Here is a 13394-nt window from a genome sequence, read left to right on the forward strand (position 1 = left end):
TTCTGGCATCAAACTAATCATAAAGTTCCAGGGTGATGGGACGACGGGTGTGCAAAAAACACAGGGAAAACGGTGCACGCGCAAAGAGCCCCCCCCCCCCGCCCACCATGAGAGAGAGAGAGAGAGAGAGAGAGAGAGAGAGAGAGAGAGAGAGAGAGAGAGAGAGAGAGAGGTGAATTCCTCGGAGCGCAGGAGACCCCCAACTCCACGCGCGGAGAAAATCGCTCCTCCTCGTCCCAGACAAAGGAGCCCGTCGGCGCCACCCTGGAGCTGTCTGCTAGGCGCAGGGAAGGTGGGGAGGGAAGGAGGAGGGAGAAGCGACTAGATTTCTCCCCCCGGGGCAGGAGGGGAGGAGGGGAGGGGGTCCAGGGAAGAGGAGAGAAAGAGGGAGGGGGGAGGCCGGAAAGAGGGGAGGGGGGAGGCTTGGCTTTCCAGCGGCTGAAAAGGAAGCCAAGCCTCTCCCTCCGGCCGCCCCCAAAGTACAAAAGCAGAGAAAGAGAGAGCCGGTGGCGGGACTCCTTCATCGGCCGGGACCATGGCTGCCTCCTGCCAGAGCTGGCTCGCCAACGAGGGCAGCAAACACCTCCTTTTGGTAAGAGGGACCTTTGCCTTTCGGGGGTGCGCGCAGCCTCGCCGCCTCCATCGCAAGGATGTTGCTCTCGCTGCGCTTGCGCGCGCGAGATGCTCAGAACCTGCCCATGCTCAGGAGCGCTCTTGCCCTTTCCCCCCACGCAGGGTTGGGTCCAAGCCCTGCTCGGGAACGCCGAGCTTGGAGCCGTCCTGTGCGGGGAAAGGCCAGGAAGTAGAAGAAGGGGAAAGGAGAGAGCGCTCCTGAGCATGGGCAGGTTCTGAGCATTACGTGCAGGGTCACAGGGTGAGGATCAGTGCTTTTGATTGAAATCTAATGGAGAAAACCATCTCTGCCTCCCTTCTGGAAGGCTCATTGCTCATTGACAGAGCAGTTGCTTGGCATGTAGAAGGCCCCAGGTTCGTCTCCAGGTAGGGTTGGGAAAGACTTCTGAAACTTTGGAGAGCTTCTGCCAGCCATGATACTGAACTGGATCAGCCAAAGACCTTACTGGATACAAGACTGGTTCCTGTGTTTATTTCCCCACATAAATCAGCTTGCATTATTCCCACAACAGCCCTGCAATGTAGGTTAGCCTTACTGCCCCTCACATTTCTTCCCTGGTCTTTGACAATGGAAATGTCTGTTTTTAGGACCCGCCCTGTAAGTTGTTTAAAACTGTTTCTAATGTTGTATTTTTTTATTATTGTCATCTGCCCTCAGACTTTAGGGTGAAGGGAGGTTATTAATAAAGTAAAATCGTCACCATCCTAATTGCAATGTCAGAATGAGAGGCTTGCCTAACAACACAGTTCTAGACAGGGCTGCTCAGAAGTAAGTCAATCGGTTCAATGGGGCTTACTCTCAGATGCGATGCAAGTGTAAGTTTGAAACCTAAGTAGTCATTTTGCGACAGATTTGCTGTGTCAATTACAGTACTCTGTTTGGGAGGTGGCACGAAATGCGAGGTTCATGGCACAAAATTAGCGCTAAACTTTGGCATCAGTTTTTTGGGGGATCAAAAATTTTGGGGTCACACATTAATGGAGCTTGGAATTTAAAATGGAGGTTCTCTTTAACTGTCTCCTTTGTTGAAGTGCGCTGGTTTTTGCTACAGAGGAACCCAAACCAACCGGGCGTGGGTGTGTGTTTGAGTCCGTGTACATACATATGGCATAAGCACATCTGGGATTAAAAAGTACTTTCAGTGCTGGGTAGCTGCTTTAGTTGAGATTCCTTCATTGCAGGAGATGGGACTAGAGGACTCTCAGGGTTCCTTCCAAGCTTACATTTCTATGATTCTATAGATGACCATGAGAATTTAGGAAGCTACTACAGTGGTACCTTGGTTCTCAAACTTAATCCGTTTCGGAAATCCGTTCCAAAACCAAAGTGTTCCAAAACCAAGGCGTGCTTTCCCATAGAAAGTAATGCAAAACGGATTAATCCGTTCCAGACTTTTAAAAACAACCCCGAAAACAGCAATTTAACGTGAATTTTACTATCTAACAAGACCACTGATCCATAAAATGAAAGCAATAAACAATGTACTGCAGTCACACAATCAATCAATCAGTAGTTGAACTGTGTTCCACACAAAAAAGGAGCCACAAAAACAAAAATGCAAAATAAATAGCAAAAACAGACAGACCTCAGCGTAACACTCAAAACGGAAGTGTGGCACTCAAACTGGAAGCGTAACACTCAAAACGGAACACGTTCGGCTTTTGAAATAAGTTTGCAAACCGGAACACTTACTTCTGGGTTTGCAGTGTTTGAGTTCCAAATTGCTTGAGTACCAAGGCGTTTGAGAACCAAGGTACCACTGTATTGGTCCACCCAACTCATTATCATCCACACTGGCTGGTATTGGCTCGTCAAAGTTTCAGGTAGGAGTCTCTGCCCGAGCCCACCTGGTGAAGCTACGGATTGTGCTTGGCACCCTCTGCACTGAAAGCAAATGAGTTCAGGACCTTTCCCAAATTCCCTATTAATTTCAGTTCCCCACATTTTTGTTGAGTGTATGTTTGATGGACAGATCTTCTGTGCTTGTGCAGGTTTTGCGGACTCTCCCAGCTGGTCAGGGATAACTTCATCGGGATTCGTTGCTCCTTTGCTTCTGTTCACTCAGGCTGGAAGGTGTTAGTGATGGGTAGCCTTGGAAGACTTAAAAAGTGCTTTCAACTAATTTTCAACTAATTTGGGGAGGACGACACTACCTGTGGCTAGTAATCAAGGTGTTCTGCCTCCACTGTCGGAGGCGGTAAGCTTCCAAATGCCAGTTGCTGGAGATCAGATGTGGGCAGAGTTCTATTGCACCCAGGTCCTGCTTCTGAGCTTTCCATGGGCATCTGGTGGGTCGCCATTGGTCTTAGAATTCCTACAAATCCAGTAATCTGACGTGTCTGTTTAGGGGCATTGTCCTCGCTTCAGCATTTGAGAGGTTCTGGGTTCAAATCCCAGACAACTGTGGTGGGGACCAGCTGGTCTTTACCATTAGGATTTGTAGCTCTGAGGTATAGCACCTGCTTTGCATGCAGAAGATTCCAGGTTCATAGAATTGTGGAATCATGTTATAGAATAACGGAATCATAGAACTGTAGAGTTGGACGGGACCCCGAGCATCATCTAGTCCAACCCCCTGCAATGCAGGAATCTCAGCTAAAGCATCCATGACAGATGGCCACCCAACCTCTGCTTAAATACCTCCAAGGAAGGAGAGTCCACCACCTCCCGAGGGAGACCCTTCCACTGTTGAACATCTCTTAATGTCAGAAAGTTCTTCCTGATGTTTAGTCAGAATCTCCTTCTTTGCAACTTGAAGCCATTGGTTTGAGTCCTACCCTCCAGAGCAGGAGAAAACAAGCTTGCTCCCTCTTCCATCTGACAGCCCTTGAGATATTTGAAGGTGGCAAGCATATCATGCCAAGGTCCAGTCTTTGGCATCCCCTGTTAGAAGCATCGGATGATGGAGAAAGCCTTTGAACCCTAGAGCAGGGGTGGAGAACCTGACACGCTTCAGATGTTGTTATTCTCATCATCTCTGACTGACACCTTTTTCAGGTGGGAGCTGTAGTCCATTGACATCTGGAGGGCTACAGGTCTTCCACATCCCTGCCCCAGAGGGCCACTCCCAGTCAGACTAGATGCAACTGGACTAAACAGACAAATAGCAGCTTCCTAAGAAGAATGCATGGGACGCGGGTGGCGCTGTGGTCTAAAGCACAGAGCCTAGGGCTTGAGGATCAGAAGGTCAGTGGTTCAAATCCCTACGACGGGGTGAGCTCCTGTTGTTCGGTCCCAGCTTCTGCCCACCTAGCAGTTTGAAAGCACATCAAAGTGCAAGTAGATAAGTAGGTACCACTCCGGCGGGAAGGTAAACAACGTTTCCGTTTGCTGCTCTGGTTTCGCCAGAAGCAGCTTAGTCATGCTGGCCACATGACCCAGAGACTGTCTGCGGACAGACGCCAGCTCCCTCGGCCTATAGAACGAAATGAGCACGCAACCCCAGAGTTGTCCACGACTCGACCTAACAGTTAGGGGTACCTTTACCTTTAAGAAGAATGCACAGAGGGCCCACAGCTCATTGATCATGCACATTTTTTTCATGTGCAGGTTTGATTCCTGGCATCTCCATGTAGAATAATATGGTAGCAGGAGATTGCTATGACTTTTGTGCTCTGCTTGTGGACGCTGTGGGGAGCAGGATACTGGGCTACATTGGCTAGACCAGTTTCCCAATCTTTTTCTGACTATGGCCCTCTTCTGACCATGCTTTCTGTGTCCCTCCCCATGGGTGTAGCCAAGGGGAGGCAAGGGACAGCTACATGACAAACGCCGGCTCCCTTGGGTTTAGCTAGCATGGCGCGGTGGTCTAAACCACTGAGCCTCTTGGGCTTGCTGATTGGAAGGTCAGCGGTTCGAATCCCCACACCGGGATGAGCTCCCGTTGCTCTGTTCCTTTTTTTTTTTTTTTAATAATATTTTTTTTTTTCCAAATAAACACAACATACATAAACATACAAAGACAAAAACAGAACAAAAAACATGTATCATTTCATATCCTAATTTCTTATACCTTTCTTCCCCGACTTCCTCATGCCTCCCTTTTCTGTATTCCAAATTCTTATCGATTGTTCAGCAAATCTTCCCTTATTTTAATTTAAATTTAGACTAGTCTTCCTTATTCTCCTTGTCTTAACCATAGCTAATAGTAACCATTTACTTTCCAGTCCAGCATCATTCTAACTTTCATTAATTTTGTAATATTTCTTTAAATAGTCTTTAAATTTTTTCCATTCTTCTTGCGCTGCTTCTCTTCCCTGGTTTCGGATTCTGCTCGTCATTTCTGCCAAACCCATGTAGTCTATCACCTTCATCTGCCATTCTTCCAGTGTGGGTAGCTCTTGCGTCTTCCAGTACTTCGCAATGAGTATTCTAGCTGCTGTTGTAGCATACATAAAGAAAGTTATATCCGTCTTTAACACCCCTTGGCCGACAATACCCAAGAGAAAGGCCTCTGGTTTCTTGGGGAAAGTATATTTAAATACCTTTTTAAGTTCATTATAGATCAAAAAGACATATCTAAATTTGTCTGGCAGGGCAAAAAGCCCAGAATTAAATTTAAGATATTAACGAGCTCCCGTTGCTCTGTTCCAGCTCCTGCCAACCTAGCAGTTCGAGAGCACACCAGTGAAAGTAGATAAATAGGTACTGCTGCAGCAGGAAGGTAAACAGTGTTTCCATGCGCTCTGGCACTCGTCACGGTGTCCCGTTGCGCCAGAAGCAGTTTACTCATGCTGGTCACATGACCCAGAAAGCTGCCTGTGGATGAACACCAGCTCCCTCAGCCTGAAAGCGAGATGAGCGCTGCAACCCCATAGTCGCCTTTGACTGGACTTAACCGTCCAGGGGTCCTTTACCATTTACCTAAACAGATACTTATTGGATGCCTGCAAGCAGTGCCTGAGCAAAATTGCACTCTCTCCATTTGTGGCTCTCAGCAGCTGGCAATCAGGGGCATGTGTCCTTTGATAGTGGAGGGAGAACACAGCCATTATGACAACTTCCTATCAGGTCTCCTCTTATTCACCTCCCTCCTCCCCATCCTAAACTTAAAATCTAGCCTAAGGGTGCATTCTTGGGATGGCTGAGACTGCATGATTACCCTGTTATCATGCATTGCAGCTGGCAGGTCCATTTAGAGCCATCTGAGCTCATCATGTTTGCTAGCCTCAGCGCCAAAAGCGATCTCTTATCATTTTTAATTACAGACCCCACTGAAGCAAGTTCCTTGGGACAACATGCATGCCCACTCCCCGCCATCGTGGCTCCTTATTTGTAAATTCTGTGGGTTGAATACACACTAAACCAGCTGCACTTAGTTCCTACTGACATCTGTGCGCCTTAAGCCATGACTGCGTTGGGACAATAAATAAATAAATCCCAGTGCTTGGACGCAGAGCCTTAACGCGCAGACCTCTGCCTGGAAAGAGCGAGGTGAAAGCTAAGTGTGGATCAGGCCTTAGTTGCACTTAGTTTCTACTGAACTCAAAGGGACTTAAGCTGTTATTATCTCATTGCTTTCCATGGGCCAATCCAACCTGGATCCAACCACCAAAGGAGATGGTGTTGGACTTTCGGAGGAAGAGAGAACTAGCCCCGCTGTACATCGGGGAGGGCTGTGTGGAGAGTCTCTTCCTTTAAATTCCTAGGAGTTTGTCTCAGTGAAGACCTTACTTGGAAAATAAATACAACCCAGGTGGTTAAAAAGCCCAACAGAGACTCAATCTCCTCAGAGTATTGCGGAAGAACGATGTCAATCAACATTTGATGAGCTCCTTCTACAATAGAAAGTGTCCTTTCATACTGCATCACGGTGTGGTACGCTGGTTTGACATCATCTGATAGGAAGTGCCTACAGAGGGTGGTGAACACAGCACAAGATATTATGGGCTGTCCCATGAATCCGCTGGATGAAATAGCAGAAGAACATTGCTGCAGGAGAGTGAGGAAAATTCGCAGGGATGATTCACACCCTGGCCAGCACTTTCTTGATCTCCTGCCCTCAGGCAGAAGATATAGAAGCATGATTAGTCGCACCAACAGGGTAAAGAACAGCTTCTATCTGTGGGCTGTTAGGCTGCTGAATGAAAAGATAATAACAGGGCAACTGACTTTCGGGTTTGGTGTGTGTGTGTGTCAGTAAATGAAGGGAATTAAGACTAAGAGAGCTGAGTGGGGGGTGCTTGTGTAATCTCACTGTATACAGGTTGTACAAGTGACAATAAAGTATTTCAATATCTGTGGTGGGAGTCCAGAGCGTATTGGAGATTTGCAGTCACACAGGACGGTTCTTCCAGACAACCCATTTACTGAGCATTCGTTTTGATTTGTTTACAGGGAGGTTAGACAGTGTTGGCTATTTATTGAATAATCATTGTGATCACACACACCCCCTCTAAGGAGGATAGATGACTTTCCATCAAGAAAGAGTTATCCCACACTTTCCAATGCATTTTCCTGTCCCTTTCCTTATTGCGAAAAGTCTGATTATTTTGAGAGGGTGTGGTGTGGTGGGGAGTGGTTTTATTGTGCAAGAGCTCCCAATCAGCTGCAATTGAGAGAGGCAGGGTTGTGCAGTGGTTAGAGTGTCGGCCTGGGAGACCAGGCTTCAAAACGTCCCTTGGCCCCATGACTGGGTAACCTTGGCCCAGTTGCCTAACCTACCTCACAGGGTTGTTGTGGGTGTTAAATGAGGATCATGTACACCAGGGAAAAAAAGAAAGATGGAATTTAAATACTGTAAATAAGCATGTAATCTGAATTTGCTGATATGTGAGTGAATCCCACCAAAAAATAGTGACAGTCTGAAAGCATCCTATGTTACAGTGAGATCATCACTGTTGGAAACCTTCCAAAAACACAGCTGGTGGGACGCAACCATCCCCCCCCCATTTTATTTCTTAAAAGCCTTTGTCTCATTTTTTCTCACTCAGCTTTTGAGCCTTGAGAGTTTGTTGCCTGTGTCTTCTCTCTGGCGGGGAGGGTTCTGGTTTTGCACATGCCCTTTCTACATGTAATAATAATAATTTGTTCTCTCTTCTCTCCCCCCCCCCCCCAATTGCTTCCTTCAGCTGCTCTGGCTGTCTCTCAACGTGGGGCTGTTTTGGAAAACTTTCCGGATATATTATCGGGGGCCTCAATATTACTATCTGCATCAGATGCTGGGGGTAAGTGATAGATGTTCGCTCCCCCCCCCTCCTTCACTCTCCCCTGCTCTCTTTCCTTGGGGCTCTGGGAACGAGAAGGAAATGGAAAGTTTTGGCTAACCGGGAAGATTCGAGGCTTCTTGGTGACTCACGAGAAGGAGAAGGGGTGAATGTTTGGGAGGGGGGCAGAGGGGTTATGTAAGGGCAGGGGTGGGTGGGAGGGAAAGGAATATAGGCTGGAGACTCTGTTTCTGTGTCTGAATTAAAGGAACGACTCTGTCCAGGGTCTGGGAAAAGAGAGCTCCCTGCCTGTCTGTTCTTCCTCAGCTCCCAGCTGCAGGCATCATTTTTTGGACTCTGGCATGTGAACCCCACTCAGCGGATGGCTGGGCTTGCAACTGTTAGTCATGGTAACTTTAACCAACCTTGTGGGCCCGTTCCGGCAAGAGCGCTTACAGGCCAGCTCTCCTGATGTGCATTTCTCAAGGGAAAGGATTTTCGTTTCTTTAAATAAAACGAACCTTCCGATCCTTTCCATCGTACTCTCACGAGTCCTGGTGCGGTTTTCTTTCGGAAAGAGCTGTCAGCCAAAAGAAAAAAGGAAAAAAGGGAGGGGAAGTAGTCTACCCAGGATGTTTTAGCTAAAGATGGGGGGGGGGGAATTTTGATACAGCTTACATTTAAAGGTGGACATACCTAATGCACACTTTTCTGAAAGAACAATAATGGGGCAACATTATTCCCATTTTGCAGTTGGAATCAAGACTGAGAGACGGCTGTTTACACCCCAGGCAAGATTCTTCCCTGATTGCTGTTTCTGCGTGTGTGTTGTGCAAGGAAACCTAGATGTTCAAATGTGCACGTGTGCTGTGCATGTGTTTTACACTTCAAAGTCTCTTTGTTCATTGCGCCTGTATTGAATAGAGCAGCGAAGGCATCGCTCGCTCAGTTTCAAACTTATCCTTTCACCCATTGGTGCTGCCTTCTTTTTAATTGCAATGTTCCTTTAAAACCTCCAGGGCAGAAATCCAGGAAGAACAACTATTTCTTATGTGGAGGTATAATAATGAGAGCATCTTCACATGCTGGTTTTCTCCCTGTCGCAAGGTGGCTCAAGGCACTTACAAAAACCCTGCCTTTAAAAAGCAACGGCCGCCCATGTCATCATAAGGCCTAGAAAGTTGATTTCTGTTTTTAATAACAGAAGTAAAAGTTCTGATGCATTTGTTGCACCATGCAGTTTTGAGAGGCACAGATAACAAGGATAGGGGAACGTATCCTGTAATATTCAGATGCAGAAAACGTACCTGGTTTTTGTTTTTCTTTCTTTTTTTTGTAATAAATTTTTATTGATTTTACAACATATATTAAAACACAATACAACTAACAATTGACGACACATAAACAGACAAACATGTAAACACGTATAATTTCTTAACCTCTCTTTCTTGAACCTTGTTTCCACGACTTCCCCATACCTCCCTTTTCTGCATCCCTGTTTTAAACTTTTCCAGCAACCCCTAATTTCAGTACTTGTAATTCAGTTTCTAATCTTTTTCCTCTTACCCAATTATTTATCACTGCAATTCTGTTTTACATTACCCATGACATTTTAGCACTCATTAATTTTACAACAGTTCTTAAGATAAACTTTAAATTTCTTCCAATCTTCTTCCACCGTCTCTTTCCCTTGGTCACGGATTCTGCCAGTCATCTCAGCCAGTCCCATATAGTCAATCACTTTCGTCTGCCACTCTTCCAGCGTGGGTAGTTCTTGTGTCTTCCAATACTTTGCTAGAAGAACTCTTGCTGCTGTTGTAGCATACATAAAAAACGTCCTGTCTTTCCTTGACAACAATTGGCCTACCATGCCCAGGAGAAAGGCCTCTGGTTTCTTATGAAAGGTACACTTAAGTACCTTCTTAATTTCATTATAGATCATTTCCCAGAAGGCCTTGATCCTTGGGCACGTCCACCAAAGGTGGTAGAAAGTACCTTCAGTTTCCTTTGTTTTTCTTTCTCATTGTGGATTTGTCTCGGGGGGGGGGGGGGAATGATGCTTTAGCCTCAGCTGCTAAGGTGCTCTGCAATGCTTGCTTGCTTTGGAATCAGTCCGCAGCACTTGGTGTGACTTACTTCTGAGCAAACACTCCTAGGATCGGGTTACAGTTCTCCCTTTCTTTAGGAAGGGAATAATTGCCCCTGTTTTGATTTCAGGCATTCCAAAGCCTTCTGAAATTCAAAGAGCCATTTCTGTTGTTATCCCTTGTGTGGGGGAGAAGAAAGGAGGCAGGCAGCACTCTTTTTAATGTATGTTGGGATTTCTGTTCAAAAATGGTTGTCTAAAGCAGTGTGTGTGTGTGTGTGTGCGTGCGTGCGTGCATGGGATGGAGGGCTTCATATTCAGATCAAGCTGGTTTATAACTGAGGGTGCTTTTGGACTGTGTTTCTGGCAAGGTCACGTTGTGCAATTGTAGAACTGTAGAATTGGAAGGGATGCAAAGGATCATCTAGTCCAACCTCCAGAAATGCAGGAATCACACATAAAGAATCAGTGTTGGTGGTGTCCGCATTTGCAAAAGTGTTATGTTATCTCACATGAGATGGGAAAGTTGAAAAGCAGCTCAGCTTTTCTTTTAGGTTATGATGATGTCTCTTTTCTTCTCCCACTTTTTTTGGTCTTCCAACAACAACAACAACAACTTATTATTTATACCCCACCCATCTGGCTGGGTTTCCCCGGCCACTCTGGGTGTCTCCCAACCACATATTAAACAGAATAAAACAGGCATAGGCAAACTTGGCCCTCCAAATGTTTTGAGACTACAGCATCATCCCTGACCACTGGTCCTGTTAGCTAGGGATGATGGGAGTTGTGGTCCCAAAACATCTGGAGGGCCGAGTTTGCCTATGCCTGGAATAAAACTTCAAACACTAAAAACTTCCCTAAACATGGCTGCCTTCAGATGTCTTCTAAAAGTCAGGTAGTTGTTTATTTCCTTGACATCTGGTGGGAGGGCATTCCACAGGGCAGGCGCCACTGCCGAGAAGCCCCTCTGGTTTCCTGTAACCTCGCAGTGATGGAACTGCCAGGAGGCCCTTGGAGCTGGACCTCAGCGTCCAGGCTGAACAATGGGGGTGGAGACGTTCCTTCAGGCATACTGGGCCAAATCAGCATGTGTGCTTTCACTTGTCCTTCAACTCTAGGGAAATAAAGATCATATTGTTCAACCCCCTGCAATGCAGTAATCACAGTTGAATAATGCCTGACATCCAACCTCTCTTTTGAAATCTCCAATGAAGGAGGGCCCACCAACACCCAAGGTACTCTGTTCTAATGTCAAACAGCTCTTACCATCAGAAAGTTCTTCCTGATGTTTAGCTGGAATTTCCTTTATCATTATTAGAATCCATTATTATAATCCAGGAGCAGGAGAAAACAAGCTCGCTTCATCTTCCATGTGACAGCCCTTTAGATCAGTAGTTCCCAATTGGTGGCCCATGGACCACAGGGGGTCCACGTAACCCATCCAGGGGTCCATGGAACCGTTCACATAACAAACACTACTATAGAGATATCAAAATTTTCAAAAGTAGAAGGTCCGTGGCTTGGCTTTTGAAAAACAGGGGTCTAATTGGGAACCACTGCTTTAGATATTTGAAGATGGCTATGCTATAACTAGGGACATGGGTGGCGCTGTGGGTTAAACCACCGAGTCTAGGGCTTGCTGATCAGCAGGTCGGCGGTTCGAATCCCTGCAACGGGGTGAGCTCCCGTTGCTCGGTCCCTGCTCCTGCCAACCTAGCAGTTCGAAAGCACGTCAAAGTGCAAGTAGATAAATAGGTACCGCTCCGGCGGGAAGGTAAACGGCGTTTCTGTGCGCTGCTCTGGTTCGCCAGAAGTGGCTTAGTCATGCTGGCCACATGACCCGGAAGCTGTACGCCGGTTCCCTTGACCAATAAACCGAGATGAGTGTCGCAACCCCAGAGTCTATGCTTTAACTATATTTCTGGTCTTGTGCCAGCAAGCCTACTTCACCAAAATACCAGGCATTTTGCAGTAAGGACAGTTATGGGAGAAAAGGGAAATGCGCTTGCTGTGACGTAATGTCATCAAACCTCCCTGAAAACAAATCAAAATGAATGCTCATGGAATAGCCAAGAGGAAAGAGGGATCAGTTGTTAGATTTCTCTGGGAATTGCAGATTTTTGAGAGGAATATGGGGCCTCCTAATAACTCCTAGCAACCTAAACAAACTACACGTCCCAGAATTCTTTGGACAAAGCCATGGCTGTTTAAGGCTATATCATAGTGCTTTACATGTATGGTGTCAAAGTGGCCAGCAATGTAACAGCATGTAAAAGAAGACCGGGAGACAGTCCTTTGGCTGAGGACAGTGGGATAGTCAAAATCTGGGGAAGGAGGTTTCTCCTTCAAAAGGGGCAGGAAAAGCAGCAAGAAAAGCACGGAATCTTGTCTTTCGTTCTGGCTTCAGCTCAACTGCATTTGCTTGTGTGTGTGATTTTCCTGTGCAAGCCGAAGAACAGATTTGGCTTGGCGGGTAGAGAGAATAGGTTTGCAGCAGAGTCTTCTCCTTAGAGGCAAAAGGCAGTGAGACAGAATGAACCGATTTGCTGGGTTTTCTCTATTTATTTTTAGCAATGCTGGCTGGGGGCTGATGGGAACATCTGGAGGGCAACAGATTCCTCCACCCCCCTTTACAGGGTCCTCAAGCGCATACTGAGGGATAGCTCAGTCAGCAGAGCATGAGACGCTTTATCTCAGGGTCATGGGTTTGAGCCCCACGTTGGGCAAAAAGATTGCTGCATTGCAGAGGGTTGCGCTAGAATATCAGCGGTTCTCAACCTGTGGGTCCCCAGATGTTGTTGGACTACAACTCCCATCATCCCTGACCACTGGTCATGCTGGCTAGGAATGATGGGAGTTGTAGTCCAACAACATATGGGGACCCGCAGGTTGAGAAACACTGTGCTAGATCATCTCATGGCCCCTTCCAGCTCTATGATGAAGTATAATCTCAGATAAATTGTTATGTACTGAGTTGAATAGGATCCAAAATGCAGCAGTCTGATTTGTCCTAGAACAATAGGATCCAAAATGCAGCAGTCTGATTTGTCCTAGAACAATAGGATCCAGAATGCAGCAGTCTGATTGGTCCACAGCAGCCACCCAATCCAGCTCCAGGTAGAAGTGAATCCGCAACCTGATTGGCCTACAGGAGAATCCTGGAATTAGCCAATCACCCATTGTGTAAATAATGTATATAAAACAGACGTTCTGGGGGAACTTCCATTACTCCTCACCACTATGAGCTGAATAAAGAGCATGAAATCCACTCTCGACTCTTGAGTATATTTCATAAATAATCCCATTTTAGATGCTAACGGAGAGATTACCTGCTTTGCTTCAGGGCTCCAAACCCTCATTGCATGCCGGAACGACACTTTTTAGGAAGCGATGCCACATATAGCTCTGCAGTTAGGAATGAAAGGCCTTCCTTTGTTTGCACCACTGTCTTGCCGCTTCTCTGGAGAAAGCTTTCTCATTACGTCATAATTGCATCCTTTATTATCTTCTTGCCTGCAATATGGTC

At 46.5% G+C, this 13394-nt stretch overlaps 1 protein-coding gene across 4 annotated transcripts in view; it reads left to right on the top strand.

Annotated features, from left to right (window-relative positions):
- Window positions 1–305: 305 nt before the first annotated feature.
- NOX4 (NADPH oxidase 4) overlaps window positions 306–13394 on the top strand; it is a 95721-nt gene continuing 82632 nt past the window's right edge. For 2 of the 4 annotated variants that reach the window (XM_083609924.1, XM_083609925.1), the window contains exons 1-2: window positions 461–592; window positions 7705–7800. In XM_083609924.1, the coding sequence (XP_083466050.1) occupies window positions 536–592; window positions 7705–7800 (153 nt within the window). In that variant the 5' untranslated portion in view covers window positions 461–535. Of the gene's footprint in view, window positions 593–7704; window positions 7801–13394 lie in introns of all 4 variants that reach the window. The other 2 variants (XM_083609926.1, XM_083609927.1) reach the window with 2 other exon arrangements.

This window comes from Podarcis filfolensis (assembly GCF_964270895.1).
Source record: "Podarcis filfolensis genome assembly, chromosome: 4".
Lineage (NCBI taxonomy): Eukaryota > Metazoa > Chordata > Lepidosauria > Squamata > Lacertidae > Podarcis > Podarcis filfolensis.